We start from the raw sequence: 15,879 nt of genomic DNA on the forward strand, positions 1-15,879 counted from the left end.
TTTAGGAATTCATAGTCATACTTAAGAAGGCACAACCCCTCAGTGCCCTTACTCTTTATTGCCCCATCTATTCCTATAGTCTTGGTTTGATAGGGAAATGGGATTTTCTGGGAGCAAACAGGACAAAGAAGGTGGCTGTCCTTGTCATTGGCTTGCAGTTCTCACTAAACACTGACTTATCCAGAACATTCCAGCTTTGGCTGTGGTTTCATAGCCCTGCATCCACACTTGGTCCCTGTTTCTCCTGTGTTCTGAAGTCCCATCAGGCAAAGGGCGTTAACCCAGCAGTGCTGACTGGGAGGCAGAGGCGGCGGCGAGAGCAGCGTCACCTCTTTCCTTTGCTGCTGTGTGAGAGGAAGAGAAAACCACCGCGCCTTGCATCAGCTAAAAAGGGCAGGTTGGTTGTCATCTACTCCCCAGACTGTCCCCTCCCTTGGCTCACTGCAGGCAGGGCTGACCAGAAAGGTTTGGACAAACCCTGGCAAGGTAAGAGGGGCTGTACATGGTCACACTTTCCTGCTGTCTGTGGATTCAAGGCATCAGGGTTTTTCTAGATATTCTTTTTCAATTTTTATTTTTGCAATAGCAAAAGTTGCTAAATAGTTGCAAAAATTGCTAATAGTAGGTACAGGAAGTGATGCCACGAGCAAAAAAAGTTCACTGAGATGAAGTAACTGTAATTTGTAGATCTGGGACCTAGGCACAGATAATTTGTAATTTCCATGTCTTCTGTGTAGAGTCTTTGTGGTACATGGGGGATGCAAAAGAAAGAAGCTTTACCTGTACAAGAACAAATACTGCACTTCAAACAACAAGGTAATCTCTAAATCAGTTTTTTCAAAAGCAGTAGGGCACACTCTGTATTAAATACTGATAGTGCTGCTCCAGAAAATGAGATGTGAAAGAATAAGATTGTTCTCTATGCATTTTTTCAAATTATAAAAAAGATACTTTTTTTAGTTCCAAAATATTCCTGAATGTACAGTCTTAGAATAGTTAAAACCATTAAAACTTCAGTTTTATAATAATGTTTCTTCTCTGTTTCTGGGTCAGCTAACTTCAGTTGTCAACTTCCTCAGCTTCTGGGATTTACCACTGTAAGTGCAGTATTCAAACTTTCTTTTTGGAGCCTTCCCAGGTAAAAAGTGCTAAAACAATGCAGCCAAATATATCACAAGTTGCAGGTTACAGTAATGTAGCCCTGTAGAGCTGTGACTTCTAAGTATTTCCTAGAACAATACTCATGGGACTCCTGACAGCTACGCTGAAAATGAAACCCTTCCGTATTCAGTTTGGGATCAGAGAAGTAACTCGAAAGACAAACATTTTAATTCATTTTAAGGGTTGTCTGTCAAACAAGGGCTCAGCAATCAAAGGCTGACAGCTTCCTGTCCTAGGGCAAGTTGTCTCACCTCGCTGAGGTGGCTGCAGTCCAGGTTCTTCTGGCTCTGACTCCACTGCAAACATCTGCCCTGGCAGCGGTTCATCCTGGTGCGTGTCTGTGTGTACCTGAAAAGGAGGGAAATATTCTCACACTTGGTGGGACAAAGTGGCAGCTAATTAGAAGAAACTTCTTCATAGGTTTTCAGGGCTCTTAGTCTTTGGGGAAAAAAAAAAAGGAAACAAAACCCAACCCAAACCAAAACTGAAAACAAAACTCCTCTGACTGCATCTGGATACCTTTTCTGAAATTTTATTTTGTACTAATCTCCAGTTGAAATAAGAAACTGTAAATCATCTGGAGATAAAACAGCTGACAGTGCATTTCATATCTAAAACATAGCAGTCTTTCTGCAGGAACGGTGATCAACAGCCATGCTGAGCACACAGGCCAACTGCACGATGGGGATGGAAGCAAAAACATCTAAAACCATTTAATTCCATTTTTAATGCTAGGGAATCTCAGTATAAAATGGTTTCTGTGAGCCAGCTGCTGTTACTACTACATGGGCTATCAACTTCTACTGGCTGGGCTCTAATTCCTAGAAATTGCTTTATGCCAAAGTCATTACTGCCTAATTAGAGCCCGCAAGAAACAAGGGGATGAGCCAGGGAAGTTCCATGGCTTTGTGGGCACAATCGCATGTTTACAGACTGCTGCCAGACGCAGCGAGCGGAGCGGTTGGTTGGTCAGGCTTGTACAAAAATGCTTTTGTGGCTGCCTTTAAGGGCTGGGAATTTATTGGCAGTTGTTTCACCCATGGATCACCAGGTTCTTACTCAGAACCAAGGCTGCTGAGTTTTCCTTTGCCCTTTCTTATTTCTTTTGTTTCACAGGAGGGTTGAGTTCACTCTAGAGATCTGGTTTGGGAGGGAAAAACATGATTTTTTGCTGAAATAATAAAACTGTGAGAATCAAAGTCATTTAACTACGCAACATTGTCTAAATTTAAAAAAAAATCCTTAGAATGCAAAAGACAGACTAATATTACAAGGTCCATAATTAATTTTTCTAATCTGTTACTTAGGTATTCTTCATGGGAAACAAGTCACAATTGGAATTGGGTTTTTTCCCAATCTTGGACATTAGAAAAAATGTGTATCCAGTATTTGGGTTAAGAGAAACCTTATCTGTTTTCAAAATCACTTAATTTCAGTCACTTCTATTGCAATGTTTTGTGGGATTTTTTTTTTTTTAATTGAGTGTGCAAAACTAATGGTATTTGAAAAAGTGCTGGCACAATTTAATTTATAACACGCAGAAGAGAAGCTGGATTTAGTTAGAGATTTTGTAAAATGCTTTGTCAGTGAACCATATAATGTATTAAGCAGATATATCCATGCATATTAATACAGGATTGAATACTGGAAGCAAAAGTAGCAGGAGAAGGCGCAGAGAAGGGACAATGGATCAGGCCAGCACACTGCTTGTCATCCTCTGACTTCCCACAAAACCCCTCCAGAAAACTGGATTTTGCCTTAACATGGGTGTGTCTGGATCCCACCTTCTGAGGAGAAAACCCGTCCTGCTTCTAGATTCCACTTCCTGAGGGGAAAACCTGCCCTGCTTCTGGATTCCACTTCCTGAGGGTATGAGTTTTCCCCATCACAGGCACCTTTATTCTCAAAAAAAGGAAAACGGAAGAACATCTCAGTCCTGCACTGAGGTTTTTCCCTCATGGGCACTTTTATTCCCCTAAGGAGAATGAAAGACCATCTTTTCTTACCACACTCTTCCCCTCACGGATACCTTTAATCCCTAAAAGGGGAATGGAAAGTCATCTCCCACGCCGAGCTTTTCCCTCATGGGTGTCTTTATTACCCAAGAGGGGAATGGAAGAGCGTCTCCTTCCCACCCTTCTCTCCTCACGGGTGTCTTTATTCCATATGAGGGGAATGGAAGAGAATCGCCCTCCCTCCTTTCTCTCCCTTCCGTGCTTTTTTCCTCAGGGGCACCTTTATTCTCCTAAAGGAAATGGAGACTATCCCTCCCGTGCCGAGTTTTCCCTCACCGGCACCTTTATTCCCTAAGGTGGGAATGGAAGAGCATTTCCCTCCCTCACACGCACCTTTATTCTTCAAAGGGGAAAGGAAGAGCATCTCCTTCCAGCCCTTCTCCCCTCATAGGCACTTTAATTCCCCAAGAGGTGATGGGAAGAGCCTCTCCCTCCCGCGCTTTTCCCTTCCCTCACGGCACCCGCAAAGGGGAGAGGGAGAGTTTCTCTCTCCTCCCTCACGTGCTTTTCCCTTTACGGGCACATTTATTCTCCTAAGGGAAATGAAGAATATCCTCCTGCCATGAGTTTTCCCCTCACGGGCACTTTTACACTTTTATTCCCTAGGAGAGGAATGGAAGAGCATCTGCCTCCCTCACACGCTTTTCCCCTCACGGGAAAGGACGGGCATCTCGTTCCCGCCCTTTCCCCCTACGGCACCTTCATTGAGCAAGAAGTGATTGGAAGAGCCTCTCCCTCCCTCACGTGCTTTTCCCCTTATGGGCACATTTATTCTTCTGGGTTCTTGAGTTTTCCCCTCGCGGGCACCTTCGTTCCTCAAAGGAGAATGGAAGAGCACCTTTCCCTCCCACACTTTTTCCCTCACGGGCATCTTTATTCTCTTAAGGTAAATGGAGAATATCCCTCCCGCGCTAAGTTTTCCCCTCACGGGCATCTTTATTCTCTTAAGGGAAATGGAGAATATCCCTTCCGCGCTGAGTTTTCCCCTCACGGGCATCTTTATACCACAAGAGGGGAACGGAAGAGCATCTCCCTCACGAGGACCTCTATTCCCCCAAAAGGGGGATTGGAAGAGCATTATCATCGCTCAGGGGCACCTTTATTCCCGGCGCGGGGAAGGGACGAGGCTCTCTCCCCCTCACACCGAAGGCTGAGCGGTGCCCGCAGCCGCATCGCGCGCGCGCGCGCGCGCCGGGCGCGAGTCCTGCAGCGGTTTGGCCGCGGCCCCGCCCCTTTCCAATCGCGCCGCCATCCCCGAGCGGCGGCGGAGGGATACCCGGCTCCGGGCGGAGGGATCCGCACGCTGGGGCCGGCCGCCGGGCAGGGAGAGCGGGAGGCAGGCAGGGAGGGAAGGAGGACGAGGACGGGGCGAGCGATGCGGCGCGGCCGCGCTGGTTGAGGCGAGGTGGCCCCGCAGTTGGGGAGGACGGGGGTGGGGAGCGGAGCTGGTGCCGCGGCAGCGGTGGCGGAGCGGCAGGAGAACAGCTGGGGAGGGGTCGGGGGGCGCTCCGGGAGCGGCGAGGGGAGAGCGGAGCCTGAGGGGAGCGGCCAGCGCGGGGGAAGGGCGAGGCTGCGGGGCCGGGCGGCGTGTGCCGGTCCTGCCGCTCTCTGGCGTCGTAGTTAAGTGGAAAAGGGAAGGGATAGAAAAGGGAACTGATTTAAAATAGCCCCCGATCCCTCCGGGGGCCGGTTCCCTGTCGGTGCCAGTGCGGGGGGGCAGCGGGGCTCTGGTGCAGCCGCAGCCCGGGGGGCTTGGCCGCGAGAGGGGCGGGGGTCGCTGCCCTCGCTGCTCCCCTCGCCCGGGCTTGGGGCTTTTTTTGTGGGGAAGGGGCAGGATGAGCTTGCGGAGTTTCGCTGGAATTTCTCCTTCCTTTCTGAGGCGCTGCCGCTGCTGAAGCAGATTTTTCCTTCCTCTCTTTTTTTTTTTTTTGTCTGATGCAGAATCCCAGTAGCTAGGCAGCCTCCCTCTTTTCTTTCCTTCCTTCCTTCCTTCCACCCCTTCGCTATGTAGGAAGGGAGAGGCATCAATGGAAAGGCTGAAATACGCGTAGATGGACTTTCGGATGCATTTTTTCTTGAAAGAGGAAGATAAATCCCGCTTGCCAGTGCACTGACTTTTGTTGCTGTTGCATCCCTTGGTAAAAATGGGGTTCACTCACTCCAGCTGAATCCTTGGAGCATTCCAGAGAGTTGCTGCAGTGAAGGACTTATCTTTATTTTTTGCATCAGAGGAGCTGCATTGATGTTAACCATTTTTTTGTAAAATGGAGAACGAGATCTTCACACCCCTTCTGGAGCAGTTCATGTCGAGCCCTCTTGTCACCTGGGTAAGCGTTCATTTTCCCCTCACACGTTCCTGGTTTTATTTGCTCATTGTTTGAGAAGAGCCTTGCGGCAGGGGAGCGAGGTGGAGTTGGTGTCACGGTGCTGCTGCTGGTTCTGTTCCAGGTGAAGACGTTCGGACCTCTGGCTGGAGGAAATGGGACCAACCTGGAGGAATATGTGGCGCTGGTGGATGGAGTGTATCTGAACGAAGTCATGCTGCAAATGTGAGTGTGGGCAAGAGCTGCCTTGGGGTAATTTTTTGCTGGTTCGTTTCTCTTGGATTTTTTTGCTGCCTCATGAAAAATCCTTTCTCCCCCTTCTCCCCGTATTGACCTTGGTAAATTACTTTCATTTATGCATGACACGGTCATGTGGGATTTAAGAGGAGACTTGGGATCGTGGAGGATCGCGACTCTGCACAGCTGAATGTCCGAGCAATTTATTTGCAGGATGTACAGTGTGATACAGGCTGAATCATCATTGTAGAACTTACTGGAAAATGGGATGACTGTAAATAGTTTCCCAGATTTCCACTGAGAGGTATAGAAAAGGTTCATCCTGCTGTAAGTAGTGCTCATAAGGAAAATTTTGAATAAATTTGCTTGGCTAATAAGGTTCTAATCCATATCTTGGTGCACGTGACATGCAACTTAAGGATGGCATGCAACTCACACAGGGTTGTTCACTGAGTCAGGGGACTGCCCTTAAACTCCTTCCTCTTCATTTTCCACGCTTCCAAATTAGAGTAGATAGCAGTTGAGCAGTAAAGCTGATGCTTTAATTGTGAGTGTAGAGTGTTTTTCGGCTATAGGCGACAGAAGAAACGTTTTTACATGGGATTTTAAACTGTTTATTGAAAACTCTGGTTGTCAGAAAAAGTCCTTTACAGTGGCCCTCTGTTAATCATAATTTTGACTGGAATGTTGCCCACTACTGTCATGCTGGGGAGTAACACTTGTCAGGTGTCTGGTGATATAATCCTAAAAGTGTTACTAGTGCAAAAATTTCTACATCCTTTTTTTTTTTTTTTGATATTTTGAGTCTCTGTAGAGAAATACATCTATTTTCTGTATAGGTATGAAAAGCTGTGGGCTTATGGTTGGCTGGATGCATCCATCAGTGTGTGAGCAGCTTGTGTTGGCAGCTGTTCCTCAGGAACACTGCTCAGGGATGGGCATCCTCTTGCTCTGTTTATAGCTTTTATTTATATTTAGTGTTTTAAAAGTTTTTAGCCTTGGTATTCAGCTTGTGTAACTAATCTGTGTCTAAAGAGCAACGCTTTGCCCCATTTAAGTGTGAATTCACAGCCTGTTGAAACCAATATTTTCTTTGTCACCTACTTCTGTACGACTGGGACTCCCAAGTATTCACTCTTGAAATTGGAAAACTTGGTGGAAAAGAACTTTTAGAGAAAAAAAAAATCGGAGTGGATTCTGGCACACTTCAATAAGCATTTTAAGTGATGCATTTCACTGAAGAATACTGTTTTTATTTTATGTCTTCTTTTATTTTATTCTTGGACTGCATAAAGTGAGTAGATTTTCAGCTGTGGCCACACATTTGATATGCAGAGCTTCTATGGGATAAAAAAGTTTGACAGCTGGAAGGCAAATTTAGCACTGGAACAGTGTGATTTTGAAGAATACAGTCTTAATGTTAAGCTTTTTTCAGTCAATATTTTAATACTGAGTATAAATTGATACCTGATGCACATATATAAAATGGAAAACTGTTGAGAAGGAACATTCCCATGCCTAAGGCACTGTGTGTTGAATTTGGCTGTGACTTTGTGCATCCTTGACCCCCTGCCATGATTACTGTACTTAGGAAGCATTGGGTGTGCATGTGTAAAAAATACACACTGGAGATGTAAGTTTTAAAACAAAAGAGTGAAAATTACCTCGAACTGGAGGTGCTGGAAAAGCATTGGCATACAAATAAAATGCATTTTAGAAATATGTCACTACGCTGGAAGGTCTTTTGGGAGCTGAGATGTATCATGGCTGGTTACCACTTAGAATTGCCTCTTAGAACTCTGTTCATATTTTGGGAAAGTTCAGTTTGTTTTGGGTTTTGTGCCAGGATTGAAATAGGGGAAAAATTGTTTCATGTTTTGCAGTGTTGGTCTGTGGTGAAGTCACTGTGGAAACCTGTGTTAACTTTTAGTCCTGTTCACTTTGAATATCCACCTATTAAAGCAAGCGTCTTCATTTGCAAAAACATTTAAAAGATCTGGTTCTAAGTTATCATCAATACAGATTATTTCCAGTGATTTCCATTTTTATTCTATTTTCCTTTCATTCTTTACTACCATATATTGAGGAAATGTGGCAGAAAAAATTGTCATGTGACTTCAAAAGAAAAGTGTTTTTCTTCAGAATGCTGGGGAATTTTTTTTGGTTGTTTGTTTTGGTTTTTTTTTTTAAAGCTCAATTACTTCACATGAGAACTAGAGGTCTGTGGTTAGGAGCTATGGCAGTGGGGGCTGTTAGAGGTGCTGTGGTCCTGCAGCACATATACTTTAATACTTACTTTTATTCTTGCCAAATGTTGAAAAAACAAATTCTGTGACCGTGGAAGTGAGTGTTAATATTGGATTAGGCATGGTTTGTAAACAGTTACACAGTCAAAAAAAAAAAGTGGCTTTGTTAGTTAGAGAAGGTTTTTTGTTCAGTTAGAAAAGAGTTAATCCTGCCCTCCATCATCTACAAGTGAGAGTTTGTCAGTCCAGCATTTGTTTCTCCTCGTGCTTGTCTGGATCAACTTTATTTTCAGCAATTGTAAGGGCTCAGGGGAAAGAGGTGTCAGCATTGGAATAGTTGCAGGGTGCTGATGGTGCTGAGGTTGTGGGGTTTATCAGCATTGCATTGATTAGTCCCTCATCCATGAGAGAATTTATCACATTCTTTGTATGTTTTTTACCTTTGGATGTTTTGGGACATGTGAAAATTGCATAGGTTCTGTTCAGTGTCCAGTTACATCTGAAGGGCTCTTCCTTGCTGGAGATGCTACAGGCCAATTAATATTATTTTTTAAATTTTATTTTTATTTAAGGAGAGTCCCAGTGTTTATAATATTAGCTCCTAACTTGGGAGAATGTCTCTAATTTCCTGTTTAAATTTAGGTCCCGTTCTTCAGAAGTATCGGGTTACTTACCTTCTGCTGGGATCAGTCAGTATCTGATACTTGTGGATAGAAACCCATCTGTCTTTCTAAATCTGAGCCTTTATCTTTGTGCTCTTTGATACAAAAAAGGGGTCATGCTTCTTGGAAATAAATCAGAGCATGAGAGATCACTGCAGCAGGGTTCTGCCGTGGCAGGGAGGTGGAGGAGCATGCCAGGAATGTTTCATACCTTCACTGCACCTCTGTGTCATAATGCTTCTAACATTATATTTATCAAGTGCTCATAGGCTTGAGTAGAATCTGTTGTGTGTGGTACTGAAATCGGTGAACCAGTATAAATGGATTAGTCACCTGTTGCACACCCAAGTACAACTGCAGTAAAATAATACTCAGTTGTCCTGGAGATATTTTTCCAGAACCTGATTAACATCACCTCAGGTTTTTTTTTTAGTAGTCTTAGCACTGTACTGTTTATAAACTCTTCTGATCCCAAAAAAAAATTGCAGTATTTTTACAGAAATACTCATTTTCTGAGTGTTATTTATTTCCATTTTTGATAGGTCTTGTTCTCTGATACTTGTTAACTGAATTCCAATAGGATTGGGTAAGAAATGATGAAAGTCTTTTAGTATGAGCTGTGTGGTTCCCAAACTGACAAGAGTCTTGCTGGTTCTTTTGAATAAAAAGAGACAGCTGCAAGTAGTTACAAGATTGGGAGCTTTCATTACATTTACCACCACCATTAATATTTGGTCAAGCAACAAAGACTTGAAACAGTATTTTAGCTTTAATTGTTTTATTTTACTGTGCTTTATATTTGTGGAAATAAATCTGTTTTAAAGGAACTGTTGGACCCAGACTGTATGCAGAGTTGGAAATGTACAGAACCAAACTCTGGAACTGAATTAATTTAATCCACTGTCTGGAAAACCTGGCTGCTTTCATCCCAGTGTGCCATTTATAACTTTGGTCTTAATTACATAAATTAAGTGATACTTTCCATATCAGTCTTTGCATCCAGACATGCTGAAAACTGCTTCAAAGATCAAGTCTTTTATTCTTCTCCTGGGTTTTTCCCCTTTTACCATTCTCCCACCGTTTCTCACTGACTGGATCCACTTGCAGGCCTTTCACACCATCACATTTTCCAGGTGGACTGGCTGCCTGTTTCCTCCCAGCACGCTGGTGGTGTGTGCCTAGAATGTGGACAGCTTCCTTGGCTCCTGTTCTGAGCTCTCAGCCTTCCTTGTGTGCTTTTTTCCGAGCACTTGAGCTTGCCAGCCCATACTTCTGGCTTGCCTATATCTTCCCCTGAAAACTGGACTCGGTCTCCAGTGCTGGAGCCAGCTGCCTGGTCTGTGAAAGAGTGCAGCAGCAGCCACTCAATCCCATTAACTCCTTCTTGGGAAGGCCAAGGAGGGAGAGACAGCTTCAGCCAGGCTCTGCCTGGGTGGGGAAATGGAAAAGAGTTTTGAGGAAAAGGAAATCAGCAACTTCGGCAGCAGAAGTAGGAACGTGTATTTTAGAAAATGGTCAGATATTAAGTCCACACCTTTATCACTTCATAGTATAGATTCACTTCCCAGGTGTGCTCTTGTCAGGTTTTCCACAGATGCAGGCTGTCACTCGGACTTGGTGAGAGTTTCTGCTCCCAAGAGTAGTTCTGTGCAACAGGGCTGAGATTTTTTTTTTTTTCAGGAAAGCTGAATTTGTAGCAGTCACTTTCTTTGTAAAGAAGCAAATTCTTTAATAAATGGTCCAGCACAAAGTGCCCCATGACTTTTGAAATTAAACCCTTTTGATTAGAGAAGAGGAAAACTTAGTTCTTAGTGTAAAGATGAATAATTTTTGACAGGACCATCAGCCTGCAGTGAGCTCTGAACTGAGCAGGTGAGGTGGACACAGGCACTTGTGAGGTGCTTGAGTTTTTGATAGATAAAGGAGGAAAATGCATGGGTTGAACATGGAGTGCTTGAAGTGCTTGATCTTGGTTTGTCCCTGGTTTACTAGTTTTTGTTATGCTTTTGTACCCTTTTCCTGCTGATGTCCACTTTCCTTCATCCTGGCTACCCCGATTTATTTCTGAGCAGGAAACTACTCTGTAGTTCACTCTTGTTCCTTGCAAAATTTTGATGATTAGGAATTAAATAATCCAACCTTCCTTTACATGTGCACATCCACTTCTTTCCTCTCTCCTTCATGTGCCATCTTGGTTTTATATTTCTTTGACTCTGTCTCCTTATATCCTTTGGTAGCCTGCTACTGACCCCATCCTTCTTACTCTAGGCTAGTACCTTGGGCCAGGGAATGAAAACTGAATTCAAAACTATATTTTAATACATTCAGAGGTTTCTGTTAAGCTTGTCAACCTGTTCCATAAATAGTGATCTTAGATCTAAAATCAAAATAACTTGTCTCAGCATTGAAAGCATTCTGGCAAGGAAAGAACATACATTCACTATGGCTTTGCAGTTTCTTTTTCAGAGAATTTTGCATTTCACATTTTACATGCTGTTGCAAAGCACTCCATGAGAATAGCAGCAGCAGTAAAATCCAGAGTTTTAAGTTAGCCACAGACACCTGGCTGATCAGCTTGTATTCTTCAATATCAAGGTGTGCTGCTTCAGATTTCATGGCTGGTCTGGGGATCTCTCTACTACAACCTTTGCAAAATATTGCTGTGCTCTCATCTTTATTTAAAAGCTAACCTAGTTAACTGAATTTGGGTGCTAAATCAAGCTCATCTCCTCCTACACCAAATTTGAGATTTACTTCTAGATTTTTCACATTTGTTTCTTCTGTTAAGAGAGACTTTAGAGTTTTGTGTTTGTTCATATGTTCCTTTATTTTTGATTCCTCCTCTTTTTTTTTCCTCTAAGCTAAATGGCAATTTGTTGCCTTCCTTGTCTTCCATAACGCACCACTTTTCCCTAGGTAGTAATTATTTAGGGATCAAGACATTTTTCCAAAATGCTGCTTTGCTAGAGCACATGACTTCAGTGGGCAAAGATTATTTGGGAATAACTGTGTGAGAGTCTCTGTGTTTGTTGGCTTTATCCTGTAGATGCTCCAGAGACAGTTGTTACTGTTTGTAAAATGCGTCCCTTTGGTTTCATGGGATTAATTGATGCCAAGGCTTTGAATTGAAGCAAGGCTACTGCTTGACCCAAGCAAAAATTGCCTGATGTTGTATTTTTGGATGGGAAATTGTAAGGGATGAACTCATAAATGGTGTCTGTCATATTCCTGACCATTGAGTCAATCTTTGTGTTGCACATTTAGAGACACTCCAATACTTGCTTCCTTTTCTGTTGTGACAGAAGACAGTCCACTTAGGTTTATTACAGAATTTTATCTTGGTTTAAGCTTCAGGGGAATATTTGCTCTAGTTTTTCTCTGTGTGGTATCTTTGTTTTTCTTAAATAAGCCCCTGAGCAAAAAGTGTCTGCTGGAATTTCCTGGTAGCTTGGGAATACACTTGCTGTATATTTGGAGTATTGTGTGTGCTGGGAAAAACCAGAATACAGATACTGTGAGATGTAGGAGAGAATGCAGACAGATGTCACATTGCCAACTAGTCTAAAAATGGGTGTAGAGAAAGATGAAAACATGTATTTTATTATTAATAATTTTCTTATAGAGGGTTTGTTTCATAAGAAAGGAAATTATCTACAGTCATGGTGTTCCAGCCAGAAGTATTTTATTGAAATCTGTGTTGTACTATTTTTACAACTGAAGATCTTTCTAGTCACTAAAACTGCAATATTTGAGTAGCTTTGATGCCATCTCACTTGGCTGATAACAAATCAGTATTTCCTGTAGTTCTTAATGCCGAGGTGTTTGCCTGTGGTCAGACTATTGTGACTCCGAAGTAAGAACTAAATTTTTTTGAGAATTTGTAGCTTCAGCCAACTTTAAAGTCAAAAGTGAAATGAACATTTTCCCAAGTCTTTCAAAGGATAAATAATTTTGTGATTATCAAATAAAGCAAAGTATGTGCTGCTGTGGTGCTGTTAGTTAGGATAGAAGAAAAAAACTTGTACTTACAAATTCCTCTTAAAAGTTTTTTCTTAAATAAAGGAGACTGTATAATTGTGTATTGCTTTTAAATCCTACGTAGTAATTCTCCCTTATATTAATATTTTAAATGTCTTAGAAAGTATGTTAGCTCCACAAATGTCATTTGCTCAGGGCAGTAAGTGTTCATTGTCTTCTGTTGTGCTTGCTGCTTCTTGACAGTGGTGACAACTTGCTGGCCCCATGCTGCTTCTTTTATAACTTGATATTTCTTCCAAACCAATACCTGCATGTTTGCAGAATGATCCTCCCAAGGTGCTCTGTGGAAACATTTCCTGGCTGCAGTGCCCTGGGATGTTTGGTGCCAAGTCATGCTGCATCTTGTGATGCAGATCTGGCAGTGCTTGTGAGTAAAGCTGCTCTTACTGTTGTCACAGGATTACTGGGGGTGGCAATGTGTGCTGCGTTCTCGTGGTCAGTTGCTTTGAGGTGTTAATCCCAAAGTCAAGTAGTTCTCAACTGCTCTGTTAATTGGTCCTGAAATAGGTCTTGAAAATCTGGACTCATTTCAGAACTAAAAAATGTTGGCTCTGAGAGGGAGAATAACACGCAGTGCTTGAAGTGGAAGTCAAAACTTCAGACTTCATGACCCTCATTATTTTGCTTTTGTGGCACGTCCATCTTCTTGTTTTCCTGACCTATGTCCTGTACACTCTTGCATCCTTGGGCACCTCTTGGGTTTAGTTTCATTTGGAAAATTGTGTGGTGCAAGTACTACAGCAGTTTAATTCTCCCTTTTCAAGTATTTCCTGCTAAACTTTCTGTAGTTAAAAAAACTCTCCAAAACCAACCAAGCAAACCAACAAGATGTCCTCTGAAAGGCATTTAGATTTGTTGGAGTAGAGTGTGTTTGTCAGACTTTCTGGTTCTCATGGCTTTTTTCCCCTCAATAAAAAAAAATAAATTGTTTGTTGATGTTTCTTTTAGGAATTCTCAAATTTTTAATACCTAGGTGTGTTTATTTTGTGTATTAAGTGTTCTGTGCTGCTCTGAATCCTATAGATTTTCCTTTCTGTGAGTGACACTTGTTCATTTGGTGGCAGCCAGGTTACCTTTTGCCAGCTGTGGAGCAGAGGCAGCAGTGACTCACTAGGTTCAATTTTTGGCAGAAAGCTTTATTTTTTTTTTTTGCATACTACCTTTTAGTGTGATGGGAAAAAAATAGTCAAGGTTCAACAATAGTAATAAAGTTATTTCTTTGTATTTGATGATGCAGGTGGTTGCTCCCTAAACTTGGAACTTAAGGGTTTTTGGGGGTTTTTGGTCTTTTCCACAAGGGTGTGATTAGTCAATGACAGGTGAACTGTTTTACCTCCTTTCTTGTTTTTTCATACATTTTACTCAGCTGCATATATCTTCCTTCCTGCAGTTAGGGAAGAGAAAACAAAAATAAATCTGGGCTGTTCTGGACTTTGTTTTGGTTTTTTTTTTTAAACCCTGTGAGGAAGAAATGAAAGATCAGTCAGCAGACCTGTTGAATGTACCATGATTTTGCCCATGCTATGCTCAGTATCCACGGAAATGTTCTTGGCAGTGCTCCCCGTGATCCCACCAGCCACTCTGTTTGGGTTAGGCCAGTTGGTCGTGGTTTGGTTGTTTTTTTATTTTTAAGTAGGCATTGGGCTTCAGCCTCCTTGCAGTTTATGATGTTGGACATAATCCTAGGAAGTGGGGTTTTGTGCAAGGGCCAAAAGACTTGATCTTAGGCCTGCTCCCTAAAGCTCCCATGGTCACGAGGCAGAAAAGGTTGGGTACAGCTGTTGAGCTTGTGGCACACACAGTCAGTCCTTGCTGCGTGCAGAGTTAGCAGAGTGCCCTAAAACTGAGGTGTCAGTAGTGATTTTGTGGCAGAGGGTGTCTCAGTGTTTGGGATATCTTCAGATGTTTGAGCAGATGGCTGCAGAATTAACCATTTCAGCTGGACCTCAGTTGTTGAGCTCAGCCTTGAGGGTAGAAATACAGGTGTTGTACAGCCTAAAAGTGGATTGTCAAGTGTTTAAGCAGTTTGAAGATTATCAATTTTTCTCCAGTTTTGTTTTGACTTTTTATTGTTCTGTCAGTAAAAGGACACTGTTGTATTAAATCTCTTTGTAAAACATGTTCTCGCCAGCAGTAAATAATGAAGATTCTGCTTTATTAGTTGAAGTCTATCCCATAATTCTGTTATCAGGAATTACTGAAATATTTGACAGATACCAAGAGTGAACCTCAGCATTCCAGTTAAAAGGACTTTGCAGAAAATAAACTTTATTAGGCATGCAGTATTTATTTGTACAAGTGAAAGCTGTGCTGCTGTAAGCTAAACCACAGGGTAGCATTTCACTGAACTCACCAAATACATTCAAACAATGGTATATTTCAAATTAGGGTGCGTTATGATACCAGACTTAATCATTAAGTACCATCAAGGAACAGATGGCAAGGGAGGACACAACTGGTTTGCAGTCTGCATAGATTTAAGCATGAGGCCATTAAGCTATCACATTCCCATTTCTGATAGATTTTGGTCAATGAAAAATTAAAGACACATAATCCCTGATTATATGAAGTCTCAATCTGTGATTCATGACACTGGTAGTATTTCAAAATCACTGAAGTTCTCTCTGTAATCAGGAGTTTTTAAACTAATGCATTATTGGGAGAGATGCTCCTGTCTGGTTTTATTGCTATTGAAATTAATGTATCTTGTCATAAGTAGGTTGCTCTTAAATGTAAAATTGCTTAAGGGTATCTTTTACCGCTCTGCTTCCTATCGACTTCTAGACAGATTTGCCCTATTTTGCTGGGCTGTTTGCCACTGAAGCAGCTCAGTATCCCCACCTCATAAAAGGAGCAGTTCAGAGCATGGATGGCCTTAAAAATGTTTATAGCAGCCATCAGAATCTTAGGGTTTTAAAAAGCTGGTTTTTAAAGCTGTGTCTTAAATTGGTTCTAAATAGGCCTTTTTATCTTCAAAATTATTTAATTTGCATCCTGTATTTCCACTAGTTTATTTGAGTGTCATTAAACCTAATGTATTCTAATAAATAGAATTGTTTTGCGTTAATAAAGATATTATCATTATAAACATTTTACTGGTCATAAAAATTCAACAGTTCAACATATGTGTACAAGTACTTCATTAAAATCTTTAATAAATTAGTTTTCAAGAACTGTAAACGAGTTTAAAGATGCT

The 15,879-nt window shown here is 42.1% G+C and overlaps 1 protein-coding gene across 9 annotated transcripts in view; it reads left to right on the forward strand.

Annotated features, from left to right (window-relative positions):
• The first annotated feature begins 4,721 nt into the window (after positions 1-4,721).
• CCDC88A (coiled-coil domain containing 88A) overlaps positions 4,722-15,879 on the forward strand; it is a 62,368-nt gene continuing 51,210 nt past the window's right edge. For 2 of the 9 annotated variants that reach the window (XM_058834108.1, XM_058834110.1), the window contains exons 1-2: positions 4,987-5,503; positions 5,625-5,725. In XM_058834108.1, coding sequence (XP_058690091.1) covers positions 5,441-5,503; positions 5,625-5,725 — 164 coding nt within the window. In that variant the 5' untranslated portion in view covers positions 4,987-5,440. Of the gene's footprint in view, positions 5,504-5,624; positions 5,726-15,879 lie in introns of all 9 variants that reach the window. The other 7 variants (XM_058834112.1, XM_058834113.1, XM_058834105.1 and 4 more) reach the window with 6 other exon arrangements.

This window comes from Poecile atricapillus, chromosome 3 (genome assembly GCF_030490865.1).
Source record: "Poecile atricapillus isolate bPoeAtr1 chromosome 3, bPoeAtr1.hap1, whole genome shotgun sequence".
In the NCBI taxonomy this organism is placed as follows: Eukaryota; Metazoa; Chordata; class Aves; order Passeriformes; family Paridae; genus Poecile; species Poecile atricapillus.